Source organism: Macaca nemestrina, chromosome X, assembly GCF_043159975.1.
Source record: "Macaca nemestrina isolate mMacNem1 chromosome X, mMacNem.hap1, whole genome shotgun sequence".
NCBI lineage: Eukaryota > Metazoa > Chordata > Mammalia > Primates > Cercopithecidae > Macaca > Macaca nemestrina.
The window spans coordinates 19,854,397-19,873,935 of record NC_092145.1 but is presented as its reverse complement, the minus strand read 5'-3'; the positions used below and the strand labels follow the sequence as shown (position 1 = coordinate 19,873,935).

Below are 19,539 nucleotides of genomic sequence, written 5' to 3'. Positions count from 1 at the left end.
GTGAGAACATACGAGACACTTGAAACTGATTACTTTTGGAGAGAAGTATTAGGGTAGGAGGGAAGGGGCGAAGATTTTATATCTTTCTGTACCATCAGATCTTTTTGCCATGTGCATATATTCTCTTTCTTGCCCCCACTCCCCTTTCTAAGAACACTTGATTAGCAGGTTATTTTGAGATATTCCTAGGTAGGTTTGAATACCGGTGGTGTTATTTTTCAAAATACTGTAGATAAGTGCCAACTTTTGCAATTTAGAACTTCCCCTTGGATTTTCATTAAACTTTATATTTGCTCCCTTGATGCTTTAATCATAACAATTTCCTATTAAGTATAAAGTGACATTTTTAATGGGAGTTTGACTTTATAACAAATTTGTGATGGAATCATTAGACATTGCTGCTCAAGAACCCATTTTTACACCCCAAAGGGCATTTGATGATTTATAAACATCATCAAGATTATATATTCTATTTTGACTATTAAAAACATAAAACTGCAGTAAGATTTTACATGTACAATTAAATTATCCATTGAATTTAGTAAAACAGCATCACAGTAGAAAAATACAGTCATAAAATTAGCTCTTACATTTTTCTGGGGACAGAAAAGTAGAAGAAACGAGATTAAAAGTCCAAAAAAAAAAAAAAAACCCAAAAAACACTACCAAAAACAGGGTGAGACAATCATTTATTTATTGGACAGGGCAAGGTCATTTAAAGATTGGAAACATATCCCAAAAACATGTGTTTAGTTTGGTGTTACAGGCATTGATGCTCACAACAAACATTACTCAATACTTCATGTAAACAGGCCACATACAACCAGGAAGATGCTGTCAAGCCACTGAGAAGCCACAATGCTTAGAAAACAATCATTAGGGAGTTACAGAGAATAATCGTCTCCAATTCATTGATATGCATATTCTGCGGCTGCACAGTATTTGGCTGGTTCCCTGGTTATTGAGTCGTTCTGTATTTTAAAGAGCCTTGATTGGTACACACTTCTGAATATCACTGACATCAGTCAAATAAAAGCTTAACTAACTGACATCATATTTTTGAACTACCCTAGGCAATAACTGACTGTCTCATAGTACTGTAAATAAAATTCTGTACTTAGTACATTTAGCAGTGTTACAACGCATCCAAATCACCTTTAAGTCCTATGGTATATACTTGAAGAGACAGCAGAAACTCACTGGAGTAAATGAAAAAAGAAATTTGGGGAGCTCACCTGGCCTGAGGTATACAAGCTGCTAGCAAAGATAGACACACCTGAAAAACACTTTGTCAATTATTTGCCAAGTCATTTGGCCTGATTTTTAGCAGGACTCTTCCCGACTGAGGAGGCAAAGATTTCAACATCCATTCTAGAGACTAGCCACAATATTTTAAGTAGTAATACATCATAAATGCTTGGTTATGAGGAAAAACTATTCGGTGTAAGATTCACGGAGAAAAACCTGTTAGGTATCTGGCCTTCCTGCCTGAAATCTATTGATTTTACCAACCACTCCCTTTCACAGCAGTAAGAGTTCTCAAGATGAGAAGAATTTTCTCACTCCAAATAGAAAACGACATTTGGGAATCCAGTCCCAAAAGACCAAATATTGTAGAATTCCATTTATATGAAACGATCAGAATAGGCAAATCTACAGAGAGAGATATAGATTAGTGGTCGCCAGGGGCTGGGGGTGGGTGGACACTGGGAGAAAATGAGAGGTGACTGCTCAAGGGTACAGGGTTTCTTTTTGGGGTAACAAAATGTTCTAAAATTGACTGTGGTCACAGTTACACCACTTTGTGAATACACTAAAAACCACTGAATTGTACCCTTAAAATGGGTGAATTGTAAGGTATGTGAATTATATCTCAATAATGTTACAAACACATTAAGAAAGGAAGACATACCTCAAAGAGAAGGAAATAAGAGGCTCTTCCAAACCAAATCATACTAGAAGAAAACAGTAGCCAAGTCTGATGGAAGGAGCTTGTTTCTTGCATGCTATTTTATCATCATCACTTTAACCCCTGACTTCACATTTTTAATTCATTTCTAAATTATTTTAGGTTATCAGCAGATTTCTAACTTTGTTCTCATTAGAGAGCAGAGTCAGTGTTCCACAGACAAACTGGGTTGGCGTTAACAAACCAAAACTAAACAACAGCAATAAAAACCCAATGAAAAAATAATCTCGTGCTTTGGGGCTATGTGTTACCACTCAGAAGAGAAGAGCTGATGTTCATTTCTAATGGAAAATAAAATGCCTACAAGTACAATGGCATCTTATGACTCGTGCCTAAAGCACATTTCCTTTTCAAACCTGCATACAGTTATTCCCTTTACACCTATACAATTCAACAAAAGCAATGTTTTTATACTTGTACAATCCAACAAAAGCAACGTTCTCTACAAAGAATGTTGAGCTTCCTACAGCTCTCTAGCTCAAAGAGCTAGCCAATTTCCTTAAAAGTAAAATTACTGTTTCTAAAAATATCAACTGTGTATCCTCATCCTCACTTTCAGCAACATACAGTGAAGATGGAAAACTTGAAGCCTCTATAAATCAGAAACTACAAAACGATTTCTTAAATGACCTGATTTTTCTAAAAACCTTAAAAACATTAGTTCCAAATATTGAGAATATATTTGGCCCTATTCCTTTGAACTCTGTCTTTAGATTAATGACGAGTTTCCTTTATTTCACTTATTCACTAGTTTAGTATGAAATAAACAAGAGTTTGAATCAGTTAAACTGGCTAATGACAATTTTCCTCAACGATTTTTCTTCTGCATAGGCAAGATAATGAAATCACAAAAGGTCTTCAACTAGTCTTCAACTATTCTTACACTATCTAATCAATTAGGGAAATTTTTACAGACAAATTAAGAGAACACAAGTAGCTTTACAGCAAGTTGAGCTTGTTAAATATATTTGTTCTGACAAAGAATTTCTGACACAAAAATTGCTCACTGCACACAGAATCTCAGAGAAATGATGAAACAAGACAGCCGATGGTAGAAGGTATATGGGAGCAGGGTAGGGTGAAAAGTCACAAATAAATTAAAAACTGGCAAGTACTTCTGAAGCAGAGCCACTTTTTAGAGGACACAAGAAAAACTGTTAAATCACCATTTTGGTCTCATTAGGGAAGTCCATTTGTTAAGAATTGAAGACCATTTTACCATAATTCATGCTGCAAAATGCAGCAGTCACACAGTATTTCCAAAAGGATTCCAAAAACTGTAGTGCAAAAGAAATCTAAAAAAATAAATAATCACAAAAACCACCAACATTTTTCAAGGAAATGTGTTCAAAACAGTGGCTTTTACAAAAGATGTGGATTTGATTTAAAAGAAAAAAACATTCCTATATGAAATACCAAAGACTTATTTCACATATAACTTACACTGCATTAATGATTGGATTAACAGTATATAAATGAGGGCCATGGTTTTTTCTAAAGTAGGTCTGAAAGATCAATATAAATACTAATGGGGGGCAGGGAGGAGTGTTTTATACCCCAAACTCCAATATTCCAGCTCTGTGTCCTGTCCTATTATTATAATTTGTAAAAATCTTAACGACGCAGCGATTCGAGTTTTCGTAACTTCAATGATGTGTTAGAGGACAATGCATCTTGGTTTGAAGAATTTGTTGTATCCGAAGGCCGGAAAAGTACTCGACCACGATGATTAAATACATAAAAGGATGGGTGATTCCTTAACGTATCAAATGTCCTTAAAAGAAAAAAAAGCATCAATTTTAGATAAACCTTTATAAAACCCTACTTGAAAATAAGTAGGCTTCTAATGAATTATCAATTTACTATGGGTTATATTTTTTAACAACTATTAACACATGAAATCAGACTGTAAATAATAATCATACTGTATCTCTTTTCCTATATAAAGAAAATAAGAAACCTGAAAAAGCAGCATAAAGCTCTCAAATTTCTTCTTTTTTAAAAAAATAGAGATAGGGTCTCATTCTGTTGCCCAGGCTGGAGTGCAATAGCGCAATCATAGCTCACTGCAGCCTCAAACTCCTGGACTCAAGCGACCCTCTCATCTCAGCCCCCACAAGTGCTGGCACTACAGCTGCACACCACCACACATGGCTATTTTTTTTTTTTGAGACGGAGTCTCGCTTTGTCGCCCAGGCTGGAGTGCAGTGGCCGGATCTCAGCTCACTGCAAGCTCCGCCTCCCGGGTTCACGCCATTCTCCTGCCTCAGCCTCCCGAGTAGCTGGGACTACAGGCGCCCGCCACCTCGCCCGGCTAGTTTTTTGTAGTTTTTTAGTAGAGACGGGGTTTCACCATGTTAGCCAGGATGGTCTCGATCTCCTGACCTCGTGATCCGCCCGTCTCGGCCTCCCAAAGTGCTGGGATTACAGGCTTGAGCGACCGCACCCGGCATGGCTATTTTTTTATTATTATTTTTTGTAGAGACAGGGTCTCCCAATGTTGCCCAGGTGGTCTCAGACTCCTGGGCTCAAGCAATTCTCCCACCTCAGCCTCTCAAAGAGCTGAGATTACAGGTGTGAGCCACCATGCCCGGCTTCTAATACATTTTTTAAATTCAGCCATTCCTTCCAGAATGCCTATGAATAACAACACAAATACTAGCTCAACTATTAATCTCCCCTGTAAATCTAACAGTAACCCATGCCGAACAGTCTTTTTAAAAAAGCAGCACATAGATTACAGCTTTGATTATTCTCATTTGGCCCTCATTATTCAAGCCATATGATCGTTTCACAGATCTGTTTTCCAAGAATCTTTCAAGTACAACAAAAAATTCCTTTTGGCCCTCTGTACCTACTATTGTCCAAACACATATTTTTCCACCACCTACTTAATGACATTGTTTTACTTCTTTCTTTCCTGGCCCCTTGCCTGTGATTCTTGGTAGACTCTTTGTAAGAGCAAGCAGTGATGACAGTAAAGTATCCTTTCTACTTTTCCAGGGAGAGACATGTCGTCTAAAAGAGTTCAAATACTTTGGTCTGTGGCCTTTACGGTTTTTGTTTTTCAACATTATTTTCCTGGAAAGGATAGGAGAACTCTTCCTTTGATAAGAACTCAAATCTCAAGTCAGCCCACCTAAACATCCAAGCATACCCCCATACAAAAAAGGACGCCTGATATGTAACTCCTTAAAATGTACATATTGGGCGGGGCACGGTGGCTCACACCTGTAATCCCAGAACTTTGGGAACCCAAGGCGGGTGGATCACTTGAGGTCAGGAGTTCGAGACCATCCTGGCCAACATGGTGAAACCCCGTCTCTACTAAAAATACAAAAATTAGTCGGGTGTGGTGGTAGGTGCCTGTAATCCCAGCTACTCAGCAGGCGGAGGCAGGAGAATCACTTGAACTTAGGAGGCAGAGGTTGCAGTGAGCCAAGATCATGCCACTGCACTCCAGCCTGGTTGATAGAGACTCTGTCCCCATAAATAAATAAAAATAAATAATAAAATGTACATAATGAACTAAAAGTAAAAGGGGGATATGACTTTCCTCTAACACATAAATGTTTACTGTGACTCCTTCTAAGAAAATATTGTAAAGGGGTATCATGTCCAGGATCAAGGAGGTGAGTAAAGTCCAGAGATAGAATCGAACAAACCTAAAGGGTGATTTTAGGAAAGTAAAGATATGAAAAATAAAAGCAAACACCGTTCATGAAAATAGCTTAGAAGTATTCCAGGAGAAAAAAGGAAAGCAGAATAACAAATATACTTTTAATCCAGTAGTAGAAAAGGGCCTGGAAGCAGAGCTTATCTCACAGACTAGGTTCAAGTGAGAGAGGAAACCGAAAACCACTTATTCTCCCAAAGACTAAGCTGAGACAAGAGGATAGAAAGAGGATGGTAGGAAGAGAGGGATGGAAGGAGAGAGGAAGGGAGGGGGGAAGGAAGGGAGGGGGGAAAGAAGGGAGGGGGGAAGGAAGGGAGGAAGGTTAAAAATTCTGAGGCATTATTTTTCTATATATTTTCATCCATCTGTCCATACAACCAACCAATAATTTTAAGCAACGTATTTTTTTGATTCTACTGTGAATAATATGGCATTCATCTTCCATTTTTCTTACAGTATCAAATACCGCCTCAATGTTTTTACCTCATTATTCACACAAACTACATAATCAAAATGTAGAAACAAAACCAACTTTTATGTACCAGAAAACGTACTTTTAAAAATTATGTGAATACAGCAAACCTCTATGAAATGCGATGCCTATGAAAAGAGAAAGACTTACTTATTTTTCAGTTCTGAAGTGGCATCCATGTCTTTAAATTCCCCTGCAATATGAACTATACCATAACAGGTAACCGCAAAGGCCAGAAGTGTCTGAAGCACTATCTGTGAGTATAAAGATTGAGATTACTAAATAACACAAACATTATTATACATTTACAATTTCCTCTCTACCTCTTTATCGCCTCTAACAGGTAGTCCTCTCAGGGCCACCATCAGGGAGACAATGCTCACTTGAAATGATTGGGATTCAGATGCAATACAATCTATAAATTCTGTGGCTTGGCTGCAAAAATACCTCTGATGCTTCAATAAATAAATCTAGTGACATGTTCAAATAAGCAAAATCACTGAGTACTGAATGGTACTGAGCCACTTAGAACTCAATGATCAAATATTACCTGCTTCCAAGAGCAACTAAGAATTTTTAAGGTATTATTGTTTTTGTTTTTCGCTTTTTGTTTTTGAGACGGAGTTTCCCTCTTGTTATCCAGGCTGGAGTGCAATGATGCTATCTCGGCTCACTGCAAACTCCACCTCCCAGGTTCAAGCAATTCTCCCGTCTCAGCCTCTTGAATAGATTACTGGCATGCGCCACCATGCCCGGCTAATTTTGTATTTTTAGTAGAGATGGGGTTTCTCCATGTTGGTCAGGCTGGTCTTGAACTCCCGACCTCAGATGATCTGCTCGCCACGGCTTCCCAAAGTGCTGGGATTACAGGCGTGAGCCACCATGCCCAGCCAGTATTATTGTTACATATCATAGAGTGCAGAAAGCGTATGTACACAGTATAAAGCAATTAAAAGAACATGTACCCACCACCCAGTTTAAGACATAGATCATTCCTAGTACCTTTCAAATCCCACATGTCCCTCTCAGATGATATCCTTTACCTTCCCTCTCAAAGTTAACTATTGTCCTGAATTGTATATTACTCAGTTTCTTGCTTTTCTTGATAATTTTACCAGCTATTAAATATATATGAATCTCTAAAACATATATGCCTTACTTTTGCCCATACTGAACTTTATTTAAATGGACTCAAATGTATTCTTTTGTGTCTAGCTTTCCTCGCTCAACATTACGTCAGTGTGTGTGTGTGTGTGTGTGTGTGTGTTTTATTTTTCTTTTTCTGAGATGGAATCTTGCTCTGTCACCCAGGCTGTAGTGCAGTGGTGCAATCTCAGCTCACTGCAACCTCGGCCTCCCAGGTTCAAGCGATTCTCATGCCTCAGCCCCCCAAGTAGCTAGGATTACAGGTGCCCGCCACTGCACCTGGCCAATTTTTGCATTTTTAGTAGAGATGGGGTTTCACCATGTTGGCCAGGCTGGTTTCAAACTCTGACCTCAGGTGATCCGCCCGTCTCAGCCTCCCAAATTGCTGGGATTACACGCATGAGCCCCCGCGCTTGGCCAGTTTTCGCTGTGCTTTGTATTTCATGATATGAAAAATACCACCATTTATCCATTCTGCTGTTGCTGTTGGATATGTGGGTTGTTTCCTGTTACTTTCACAATCAACATGAATATTCATATGCATGTCTCTCAGTTCACACATGGAAATACTGAGTGTAGAGTATGCACACGTTCAATTTTATTGGGTAATACCAACTGCTTTCCAAAGAGGTTGAGCAAGCAAAACCGCGGAATGTTTTAACCAACATGGGATTACAGGCATGTTCAGATTATAGAAAAAAGTTATTTAAAATAGACATAAATGTGTGTGTGTGTGTGTGTGTGTGTGTGTGTATCCACCACAAAAAAAAAAAAAAAGGTGATAGGAGGAGTTAATAGCCTCATCAATCATATCTTTAATTACAGACAAAGTCAAAATTAGCCACAATCTATTTTCCTGTTTAAATTAAAATCTAACATCATATACGATACCAATTTACATTCCCACCACCAGTCTACCAAGAACACTTGGCTTTTGTTTTTGTTTTTGAGATGGAGTCTCACTCTGTCGCCCAGGTTGGAGTGCAGTGGCATGATCTTGGCTCACTGCAACCTCTGCCTCCCGGGTTCAAATGATACTCCTGCCTCAGTCTCCTGAGTATCTGGGATTACAGGCACCCACCACCACACCCAGCTAATTTTTTGTGTTTTTAGTAGAGACGGGGTTTCACCGTGTTAGCCAGGATGGCCTTGATCTCCTAACCTCGTGATCTGCCTGCCTCGGCCTCCCAAAGTGCTGGGATTACAGGCGTGAGCCACCATGCCTGGCCAGAAGGCTTGTTTTATACAATGCAGTCACAGGCACTTTTAACGAGAATCTATATGATCTGTCATGAAAATAAGACTGAAGTTGTTATGTAATAAAAAAGTTAATTATAAAACTATGCATATATACACATGTATAACTGTTTAAAGAAAAAATAATATGTGTTTGGATTAGGTAAAACTACACATACATAATGTTTGTGTATAGGAACAAGACTGAACTACTGCTATACTCCAAACTGTTGGGAGTAGAAGTGGAACTGCCAAGGAATGGGGTCAGTTTTTCTGTTGTTGGGTGTTCTGATAATAGTGTAGGGTCAGTTTTAGTTTTTACTGTTTGACTCTGTTACAAAGAACTTACTACTTGTGTAATTTCAAGTCTAGTAAAGATAAAAATTGTGAGTGATGCTGGAATACTTACCATTTTAGTTTAAAAAACACTTTCCTGGCTGGGCGCTGTGGCTCACACCTGTAATCCCAGCACTTTGGGAGGCTGAGGGGGGGGTGGATCACCTGAGGTCAGGAGTTCAAGACTAGCCTGGCCAACATGGAGAAACCCTGTCTCTACTAAAAATATAAAAAAATTAGCCGGGCATGGTGGTGGGTGCCTGTAATCCCAGCAACTTGGGAGGCTGAGGCAGGAGAATTGCTTGAACCTGGGAGGCAGAGGTTGCAATGAGCCCAGATCACGTCACTGCACTCCGGCCTGGGCAACAAGAGCAAAATACTGTCTCAAAAAAAGAAAAAAAAAAAAAAAAACCACTTTCATTTTACCACCTATGTATGTCCCTAAACAATGTATTGTTGGCTTTATTTCCTTTACATAAAAAAGAACTTTTCTAAGCAATAAAGCTAAATAATCAACTTTTTAAGTCCATCCCATACTATGGACAGAGCATCTTCTAGAAAGACTATTTCGACTACAGCTCTGGAAACCAAATAGAGAAAGCTTTCCAAATCTTTTTTTTTTTTGAGACGGAGTCTCGCTCTGTAGCCCAGGCTGGAGTGCAGTGGCCGGATCTCAGCTCACTGCAAGCTCCGCCTCCCGGGTTCACGCCATTCTCCGGCCTCAGCCTCCCGAGTAGCTGGGACTACAGGCGCCCGCCACCTCGCCCGGCTAGTTTTTTGTATTTCTTAGTAGAGACGGGGTTTCACCGTGTTATCCAGGATGGTCTCGATCTCCTGACCTCGTGATCCACCCGTCTCGGCCTCCCAAAGTGCTGGGATTACAGGCTTGAGCCACCGCGCCCGGCCGCTTTCCAAATCTTTGAGCTTTGTGAGTGATGAAAAGTGGAGATCAGAGGCCGGGCGTGGTGGTTCATGCCTGTAATCCCAGCACTTTGGGAGGCCGAGGCAGGCAGATCGCAAGGTCAGGAGATCGAGACCATCCTGGCTAACACGGTGAAACCCTGTCTCTACTAAAAATACAAAAAATTAGCCAGGCACAGTGGCGGGCGCCTGTAGTCCCAGCTACTCAGGAGGCTGTGGCAGGAAAATGGCGTGAACCTGGGAGGTGGAGTGTGCAGTGAGCCAAGATCACACCACTGCACTCCAGCCTGGGCAACAGAGTGAGACTCCATCTCAAAAAAAAAAAAAAAAAAAAAAGTGGAGATCAGATGTTATTTCATGTCTGGAAAATTTTAAGAGTATAAAAACCAGTAAAAAAAAATTATTATGAGCTATGTGGCTAATTTTAAACATACATGTAATGGAATATAAATGACCAACTTACGTCTATTGGCAGTGATTCATCTTCTTTTTCTGTTAATCGCATATAAGAACGATCTATAAACCAGAAGCATACCATTAAGGAAACTGTAGCTCATTTTTCTTCTTAAAATGAAGCAAATCAATATACCAAAGAAGTGGCTAACTTATATGCTACATAAAGTAATGCTAATCCTGGATTCCTCAAAACCTTCTATCTTCTAAGGCAGTCAGCCTATCTTAGTCAACTATTTTATTTTCATCATGACCTGCTTTGTCACCTTATAAAATGGGTAAGAGTGACAAGTGAGCAAGTATGAGGCAGAAATACCTCAGTATAATTTTTCTTTCATTATTATAGAAATACTAGAAACTTCTAAAAACTGTTACACTAACTCGTCAAAGAAATCACAATTATTTAAAAAGTAAAGTCTACAGAAAATCTCAACTCTGAAATAGCACCACCACTGTATGGACAAAATAATACTGGTATGGAAATGGTTCTCCTGAGAGGATACGCCGGGGCAGTGGTGGAACAGGAATTCCATGAAATCAATTTCTGCCTCTACTAGTTAATTATAATTCTGCTGCTGCTGCCTTAACCTCAGGAGACAGCAAGGGATAAAAGAAAAGGATCAGGATTTGGAAACTGGTAAGCCTAAATCAGTGCCAGCTCTTCAATTTACTATAATTTCATTTAATTAAAGAAGCCCTCAGTGATCATAATACATATCTCAAGTTCAGAGTGTTAAAATGGGGGGTGTCTTAGAATCAAAGAAATACAGTATCTATTTTTTTTCATTACCTGAATTTCCACAACGGTAAAATGAGAATAATGTGAGGTGAGGATTAAACAAGATACAGTAAATGACTGGTGCCCTATTACAACAAAGTTCATTACAGCAAAGATGAGCATGCCGCAGCGCCACATTGTGCTATCTGCTGCCACAGTCTGACATGACACACTTAAGTCTTAAAGGTATATATTACTCTCTCCCTGAGCATTATATATAAAGAGGTCTCACTGCAGTGGCAAATCCACAAGGCATTCTCATCACCCAAAACATAAAATACAAAATTCTTAATTCTAGATGAACCTAGGGCAATCCCTATGTAATAGTACTTTGGACTAAATAAACTGTTTTTGAGTGCATGTGTATTGACTCTTAAAGAAGAATGTGTTTAGAGACATTTCTTTAGTTTTAACCTATAGGTCTGTCATGAAGACAAGTGTAAAAGAAACATCAAACCAATACCAAAAATCGATTTTGACTAAACTCCTATCTGGTTCAATTCCTAGCTAGCTTGCTAGTTTGCATGAAGCCTCGTCTGCTTCTAACACTACCTTTAACCAGGAATTTCCTCATCTGTAAAATGAAGGGGTTGGACTTCAGTAAACTCCAAGGGCACTTCTCGCCCTACAATCCTATAATTCTACAGTTAAAACTTACTGTAGAAAACGACACAGTACTCCAGTGCATCCTAATCTCCTCTAGGACAGTGTTTCTCAAACTAATGTGCATACAAATCACCTGGGGATCTTATTAAAACCCAGATTCTGATTGAACAGAATTCTGATTCTGTTAAAACCCAGATTCTGATTGAACAGCGTCTTCTAACTACCTGCCAGGTGATGCTCATGATGCTGGTCTGTTGATCACACTGTAAGCAGAAAGGATCTAGGATACTTTCCTTAACCTCCCAGTTCCCCCAAAATATGACTGTCCCTGCTTCCACGCATCCTTATATACTTTTAGCATATCACTTTACTGTAATTACTTCTCGATCCAGTTGCTTTCCTCTAGACTTTGAACTGGCTCAGGGCATCACTGTATCTCTAGCACCTAACCACAGCGCAATTTCAACCAGCGACCCAAAACTGAATTTCATAACGCAGTATAGCACAAATCTTTTGCCCAAGGTCACAGAGATGTAGCGGTAATGCAAGTTTTTAACAACCAGCCCTTTAGACTCCCAGTCCAGTGCTCTTTCTCCTGTACCACAGTGCCTCCCTGAGGCAATCGGTCACTTAACTACTCAGTCTCTGCCTGGACAGCCCAAGAGTGCCCAAGATGTTGTCCACTTGGTTGTCGTGGGATCATGAGCATCCAAAGTTTTCAATCTCACAACTGTGCCTGATCTGCCCCATGCTGGATCTGACATCACTTGTCCTGGATTCCTGGAGACTCCTATTCTGAATCCTCTCCCAGACACCTCCTTCCAACCTTCCTCCAATTTCAGATGCCACACTATCTTCAAATTCAAACTCCGAACCTTCCACTGGGAACTCCTGCACTGATTTCCTTAGTCACACCAAACTGTAAGGTCTCAAAGGACCATTAATCGGACACTCGGTCCGATGGTCCCTTAGAAGTGCGCCCACACACCGCCCCTAGGGTTTCACACCGAAGCGGTCCCCGTGCCCCAGGCACTTACGCTGCGCCGCGGAAAAGGCGGCGTGGGCTAGGGCAAAGAGACCGATGCCCACCAGCCCCTTCCACAGCGACGGCGCCATGATGCCGAAGGAGCAGCAGCCCAGCAAAAGAAGCGAAGGGCGGCGGAGCTGTTTCTTCTTCCACCGGCGGGTGTCCGCGCGCCGCAGAAAGATGACGTCACTGAAGTCCTGAGCGCGAAGTGTCTCAGTGGTGGAAAAGGCAGAGGGCCGTGAGAAAACGGAAACAGGAATGCCGGGAAGAAGGAGAAAGCTACACGGAAAAAGGTCCGCGAGAACCCACGAACCTGCGCTATGGAGGCCCTCTCTGGGAGGGGCGGAGCTCAACGGAGTCGTAAACGAAGAGGCAAAAGCCGGAGCAATGGGGAAGCGAAGAGGAAGGGCGCCGGCAAATAAGCGCGGGCCGCGAGAGGGGGGCGGGGCCAGTGGCGAGAATAGGGTGGGGCGAGGGACCGGGGCCTGCGTAGAGAACGGGTGGGGGCGAGGAACGGGGTGGGGCAGACGGGCGGGGCCTGCGGGAGGGTGGGTGTAGCCGGGGGGCGGGGCCAGTGGGTGGGTGGGGGTAGCCAAGTGGCGAGGCCTGCGGGGAGGATGGGTGGGGCCGGGGGCGGGGGAGGGGGATGGGCCGAGGGCGGGGCCTACGGGAGGATGGGTGGGCGGAGGGGCGGGGAGTAGCTGGGGCGGACTGGGGCAGGAGGTAGGGGTCAAAGGGGCGGGGAGGAGGTGGGGCCGAGGGGCGGGGAGGAGGTGGGGCCGAGGGGCGGGGAGGAGGTGGGGCCGAGGGGCGGGGCTGGGGGCGTTGGGGAAAGGCGGTAGGTGCTGGATACAGAACCCGGACAGTTGTGTTTTGTGGGTTGGTTGGTTTTGGGTTTTCTTCAAACTGTGCCTTTTGTTTTCTGTAGGCCTTTCCTGTGCTTCAACTCTCTGGGAACTGGCACTGCGGAAGGAGGCAAGGGTGTTAAAACGAGGAGGCAGTGTCAAGGACAAAATCCCAGGATTTAGAGCCCCAAACACTTGGCCCGCAGGAAGTGCTCAGTAAACCCTTTTAAGGTCCTGGAGGAAGATTCGCGCAAAAAAGAGGTGTAGCTTGGGGGGAGTGTTTTGTCATGAAAAGAACCAGCTTACATTAAGGAAGAAATGAAAGAGGAAATTTTAAAATGCTAATAATGCGGTCTTCTTGTCTCTAACTCTGATCCGGGTAAAATGTATACTCCTCTATCCATTTTTCTTTGTCTTCATCTCCTAAAATGTAGACATTTAATAGTGAGCTTCTCCCCTTGACCTCATCACTCTGCTGTCCCCTGGCGAGTTCACCCATTCATTCCCACCGCTTCAGCCAGCAAAGGTATTACAGTGATTCCAAAACGACATCTCTATCACAAATATCTCTCCTTAGCTCCAGGGCTGCATTTCTGACTACCTGCTAGGCATTTATTTCCTGTAGCACTTCAAACGTAATATGGCCAAAATGGAATTCATCTTTTTTTTCCAAATTCTGCACCAGTTCCTCCAGTGACCCCTGACTGAGTGGCAAAGCTTTGTAAACTGCATATCACAAGGTAAACACAAAGTATGATCACCATTCTTTTCCTTTAACCCAATCAGAGTTCTACGTTTTAGTTGCATCAATTTGCTTTTGCTCAAAGATGCCTCCAATCCTGATCACCCCTTTTAAATGTGCAAAATTCCTATTCCTGATCCCCTTACTCTGTTCTACCTTTTATATCACTTTCTAACACTATACTATATAATTTACCTGTTTATTATGTTCGTTGTGTTACTGTTTACTGCCTGTCTTTCTCCACTGGAATGTAAGCTCTGAGAGGACAGAGATTTCTCTGTACCTAAAACTTTGACTGTCATATGGTAAGCATTCAATAAATGCTTGTTGAATGACAAATGAATGAATTGTGGAAAAGAAGTGGGAGAGTATCCCTATTTGAAAGGATCTCTACAGAGAGTCCTTCCAATCTTTTGAATTGGGCTCAAAAATCCCTATAGACTTGCATGTACTCTCGCATTTTGACAACCTTTTGATGGTAAACATTTTCTGATATGCTTGAGCTTCCTCAAAGCCAGAGAAAACAAATAAGACATCTCATTAGCTGGGCATAGTAGCACATGCTTGTAGTCCTAGCTACTTGGGAAGCTAAGGAAGGAGGATTGTTTGATCCCAGGAGTTCAAGGCTGCAGTGAGCCGTGATTATGCCACTGCACTACAGCCTGAGTGACAGAGCGAGACGCTTTCTCTAACCAAAAAAAAAAAAAAAGTAGAAGAAGAAGACATCTAAGATGAATCATATTTACTCAACTTTACTTATATAATTTTTGTGCAGGATCTCATTTTCCAAACCTTTAGTCATGGTCATTATTCTTTTCTGGGCCCTCTCCAATTTATTCACCTCTAAGACAAAATTTTACACAATACTTGATCGATATCAAGTGCAGTATAATGCATTCCTTACAAATGTAGTTCTATTTATAAACTTCACAATCAGGAAGAACCAGGAGATAATCTCTCTATAGTTGACAGGAAAGTGCTTCCTTCTCTGCCCGTGGGAGGTAGTAAGATAGAAAAGATAGTTGACCAAAAAACTCTTACAGCTTTGTTTTAGCTAAGATAATAGTCAAATTGAAATTAGCCTTTTCAGATCCCCTATAAAATTACCCCTTCTTCAAGACCAGCCTGGCCAACATGGTGAAACCCCATCTCTATTAAAAATACAAAAAAGTTAGCCAGGCGTGGTGGTGGGCGCCTGTAATTCCAACTACTCAGGAGGCTGAGGCAGGAGAATCACTTGAACCCACGAGGCGGAGGTTGCAGTGAGCCAAGATCGCACCATTGCCCTCCAGCCTGGGCAACAAGAGAGAAACTCCACCTCAAAAAAAAAAAAAAAAAAAAAAAAAAAAAAAAGAAAGAAGAAAAAGAAAAAACCATTTTAATATCAATTTATCTGAAGCAGAAAATGATTAAGAGTTTTCTTGTAAGACCTGAGCTATGGTTCTTTTCCTTTAAAAAGATGAGGTTATAGGAAAAAGGAAATTCAATAATGAATCTGGTATTTGTATAAACCACCGATGCCTTATCCTAGTCTTCGGGGAGGTCACCCATGTCCAGATATTGAGTTTTGTTTTCTCTATTGCCCTGTTAAGATGCATTTCTCACGCTCTTCTTTTTTACCTGTTTACCCATATATTGAGTGCAAGAGAAACTAGCCTTGTTTCACGTTTTCTAGTAATACATGGTTAAATTATGTTCAGGGAGTGAGATTTTAATTGTCTTTTCTGTAGATTCCAACCTGAAGGGAAGCCAAGGTATTCATAGTCACAGTTACCAAGGACTCTATCACTGAAACAAGTATCTTGGGTTCACTCATACATGGTTCTTTAAGTTGCAGTTAATCCCAAAGGTGCAAGGTACAGCTAGTGGTAGCACTATTGTCATGAGCTTTTAGAACAAAAGTCAAACCTCATGAGAAAGTGCATTTAAATTCCTAAGTGACCCCAGAAGTGCTGTTTGTTTTTCCAAAGAAAGAACCATTTTCCATATGTACCTTGGATAAATGATGTGGATGTTATTAAAGATGGGGATAATGGTCTCTAAAGCGTTTCCTACTGAGATGTTATTTGTGAAGACTCATCATGTTTCCCAGGGTAGTTCACTGAATAGAGAAAGCACTGCTATCCCAGACTTGTCTTCAGGCTAATTGACTTTATTACATGCCACCCAGCTCCACGAGTATCTTCACACACTACTTATCCACGTCTCCATTTTCCATGCAGATTCTCCCTCTCTCTGGCACACTCTGTCCTTTCCCACCTGGTTCAAAATTCCACTTTCCTTAGGAATATGCTCCTGGCTATTATAGATATTTATGATGTATATATCTATTGTAGGCACTAAACGTTTCTTCGAGCTATTTATATTTTGTACAACCTCTCTGGGTAACACATTCTAGAAGTTTACTACCTGCTGAGTAAACTAGTACTTTCAATACTGAAATCGCATCCTGTTTACTTTTTTCATCTTTACCAAAGTGGTATGAGCTCACTGTAAGAAATTCAAGCAATAAAAAAAGTATTTGTCTTGAAGCATTAAGTGGTACCTTGGTATTTTAAGTTTTGAATCTTAGTAAACAGTACTGTGGTTACATGATTCATATCTTTAAGTTTTGTTCATTTACTGGATGATTTATACTACAGTGGTTAAAAGCATATGCTCTGGAATCCTATTGGGTTTGAATCCTTGCTTTTCCTTTTCTACCTCTGAGAGATCGGAGAAGTTACTTAACTTCACCATGCCCCAGTTTTCTCATCTGTGAAGTGAGGATAATAATAGTGTTTACCTGCCTAGGTTGTTATCAGGATTGAGTGAGATGATACATACAAAGTGATTAGAATAGTCTTACACATAGTAAACACTAAATAAATGTTAGCCATTGTTGTTGTTGCTATTGACTCTTCTAGCTATTTTTCCAAGCTAAAGAGGTTCCTTACCTTTTTAGTCTTTCCTAAAACGTCAGTTGCTTCTCCCCTTTGACTATTTTAATTGCTCTTCTCTGGACCATTTCCAGATCTACTAATATTTCTCTTAGGGTTTCATTACCACATCTGCACAAAGTATCCTAGGCTACTTGTATGAGGTTAATATGATTATTCATTTCAAATAGCCTTCCTAGCTGGGCGCGGTAGCTCACGCTTGTAATCCCAGCACTTTGGGAGGCTGAGGCAGGCAGATCACTTGAGGTCAGGAGTTCAAGACCAGCCTAGCCAACATGGTGAAACCCCATCTCTACTAAAAATACAAAAATTAGCCAGGTGTGGTGGTGCATGCCTGTAATCCCAGCTACTTGGGAGGCTGAGGCAGGAGAATCACTTGAACCTGGGAGGTGGAGGTTGCAGTGAGCCAAGATCACACCACCGCACTCCAGCCTGGGCAACAGAGCAAGATTCCATCTCAAAAGAAAAAGAAAAAAAAAGAAAAAGAAAAAATCAAATAACCTTGCTAATGACACTGCAAATTTTATTTGCTCTTTGAGCACATTGGGTTGGTCTGTTGAGAAAATAAACTGAAACTGATCCAGTAGTCCTGTAGACTGTTCTTTTTGATAAACGTAGAAATTGACCCTTCTGGTCTTAAAACTTGAAACTCACATTTGTTTGATCTGAGTTCCTTTCTCAGGAAAGGACCTTCAGGCCTCTCAAAAAAAAGCATCAAGTAACTGAAATTCACCAGACCACCACAGCAGATACCACCACACCAGATGCCAGACCCCTCATTCATCATGATTGCTTCCTTTCCCCTCCCCACTTTTTGTCTTCTTATACATTATTGCATTTCTTCCCTGCTTTGTAAACCCCTAGTTTTAGTCGGTCAGGGAGATGGATTTGAGACTGAGCTCCCATCTTCTCCGCTGCAGCACCCAATTAAAGCTTTCTTCCTTGGCAGTACTCACTGTCTCAGTGATTGGTTTTCTGTGCAGCAAGCAGCAGGGCCTAGATGGGACTCCTGGTATTTCAGTAACAAAACTGAAAACCTCAGCATCCTTATCCTGGGTATATCTGTGACCTATTCTTTGTTCCACACGAATATAGGCATTTTCTATACTACTACCTCAAGTCCAAGTCTCTTTACACCTTCTCTTCTTTGGCGCTGTCACAGCGTCAATATTATGCATATAGCTCAAAAATCCATCGCTGGTCCAGTCTTTACTCCTGAACTGCAGAGCCAAGTTTCTAAGTGCCTATGTTGACATCTGTTCTTGGATATCCTACCAGTTCCTTAAATCCAACCTGTCTATAGTTGAGCTCTACTTTCTGACTCCCACATTAATGCTACTGACAGCCCTCTGTTTTTCAGTTATGCAAGTTCAAACCTTTGGAGTCATCTCTCAGTTCTTCTTCCTCAGGCACTCCCCACTCACCCACCCAATCAATTCCAAGACAGGTTAATCCTACCTCTGCATTGGCTCTTTGCATCTAACTTTCCATATACATTCCTACTGCACCTGCTAAGTTAAGGCCTCACTACTTTTCAGCAAGATGACCTTTCTAACCTCCTACCTGGCCTCCCTAGTACTTATCTTTCCACATTTCTTTCTTTTTTTTTTTTATTGAAACGCGGTCTTGCTCTGTTGCCCAGGCTGGAGTGCAGTGGCACGATCTCAGCTCACTGCAACCTCCACCTCCCAGGTCCAAGCGATTCTCCCACCTCAGCCTCCCGAGTAGCTGGAATTACAGGTGCACACCACCACGCCCAGCTAATTTTTGTATTTTTAGTAGAGATGGTGTTTTACCATGTTGCCCAGGCTGGTCTTGAACTCTTGACCTCAAGTGATCTGCCCACCTTAACCACCCAAAATACTGGGATTACAGGCATGAGTCACTGCACCGGCCTCCACATTTCATTCACCCTCTTTCCTGTTGCCAAATTAATATTGGGGAAGTTTTTGACCAGGAAAATGAATGAGTTAAAATTTTCTGTGGCATAGAGAACTTCCACAATATGACATCAACCTAGTTTTTCAGCCTGTCCCCAATATGTGATTTTTTTTTTTTTTTTTAAGGACGGAGTCTCACTCTGTTGCCCAGGCTGCAGTGCAATGGTGCAGTCTCAGCTCACTGCAACCTTGGCCTCCCCGGTTCAAGTGATTCTCCTGCCTCAGCCTCCCGCCAATACATGAATTATTCAATTCAGTGTTTATCAAGCACCTCCAATGAATCAATGACTATGTTGACTAAACTTATCTATGCTGTTCAGTCATCTAGTATTACACTGAGTGAAGCTCTCTTTTCAGTTTATCCTTGAATTGAATCTCTCTACCTGGAAAAATGTAATGTTATCTGCAGATATGAAGATTTCTTTGGCACTTAATTAAATTTAAGAGATATTT

At 41.3% G+C, this 19,539-nt stretch overlaps 1 protein-coding gene across 1 annotated transcript; it reads right to left on the bottom strand.

Annotated features, from left to right (window-relative positions):
* Window positions 1–672: 672 nt before the first annotated feature.
* On the bottom strand, window positions 673–13,038 carry LOC105481380 (membrane magnesium transporter 1). Its single transcript, XM_011740935.3, has 4 exons — window positions 12,631–13,038; window positions 10,220–10,272; window positions 6,268–6,371; window positions 673–3,743 (listed from the first exon to the last, which is right to left on the bottom strand). The coding sequence occupies exons 1-4, from the start codon at window positions 12,707–12,709 to the stop codon at window positions 3,584–3,586; spliced, it is 396 nt and encodes a 131-aa protein (XP_011739237.1). The 5' UTR covers window positions 12,710–13,038; the 3' UTR covers window positions 673–3,583.
* Window positions 13,039–19,539: the final 6,501 nt, after the last annotated feature.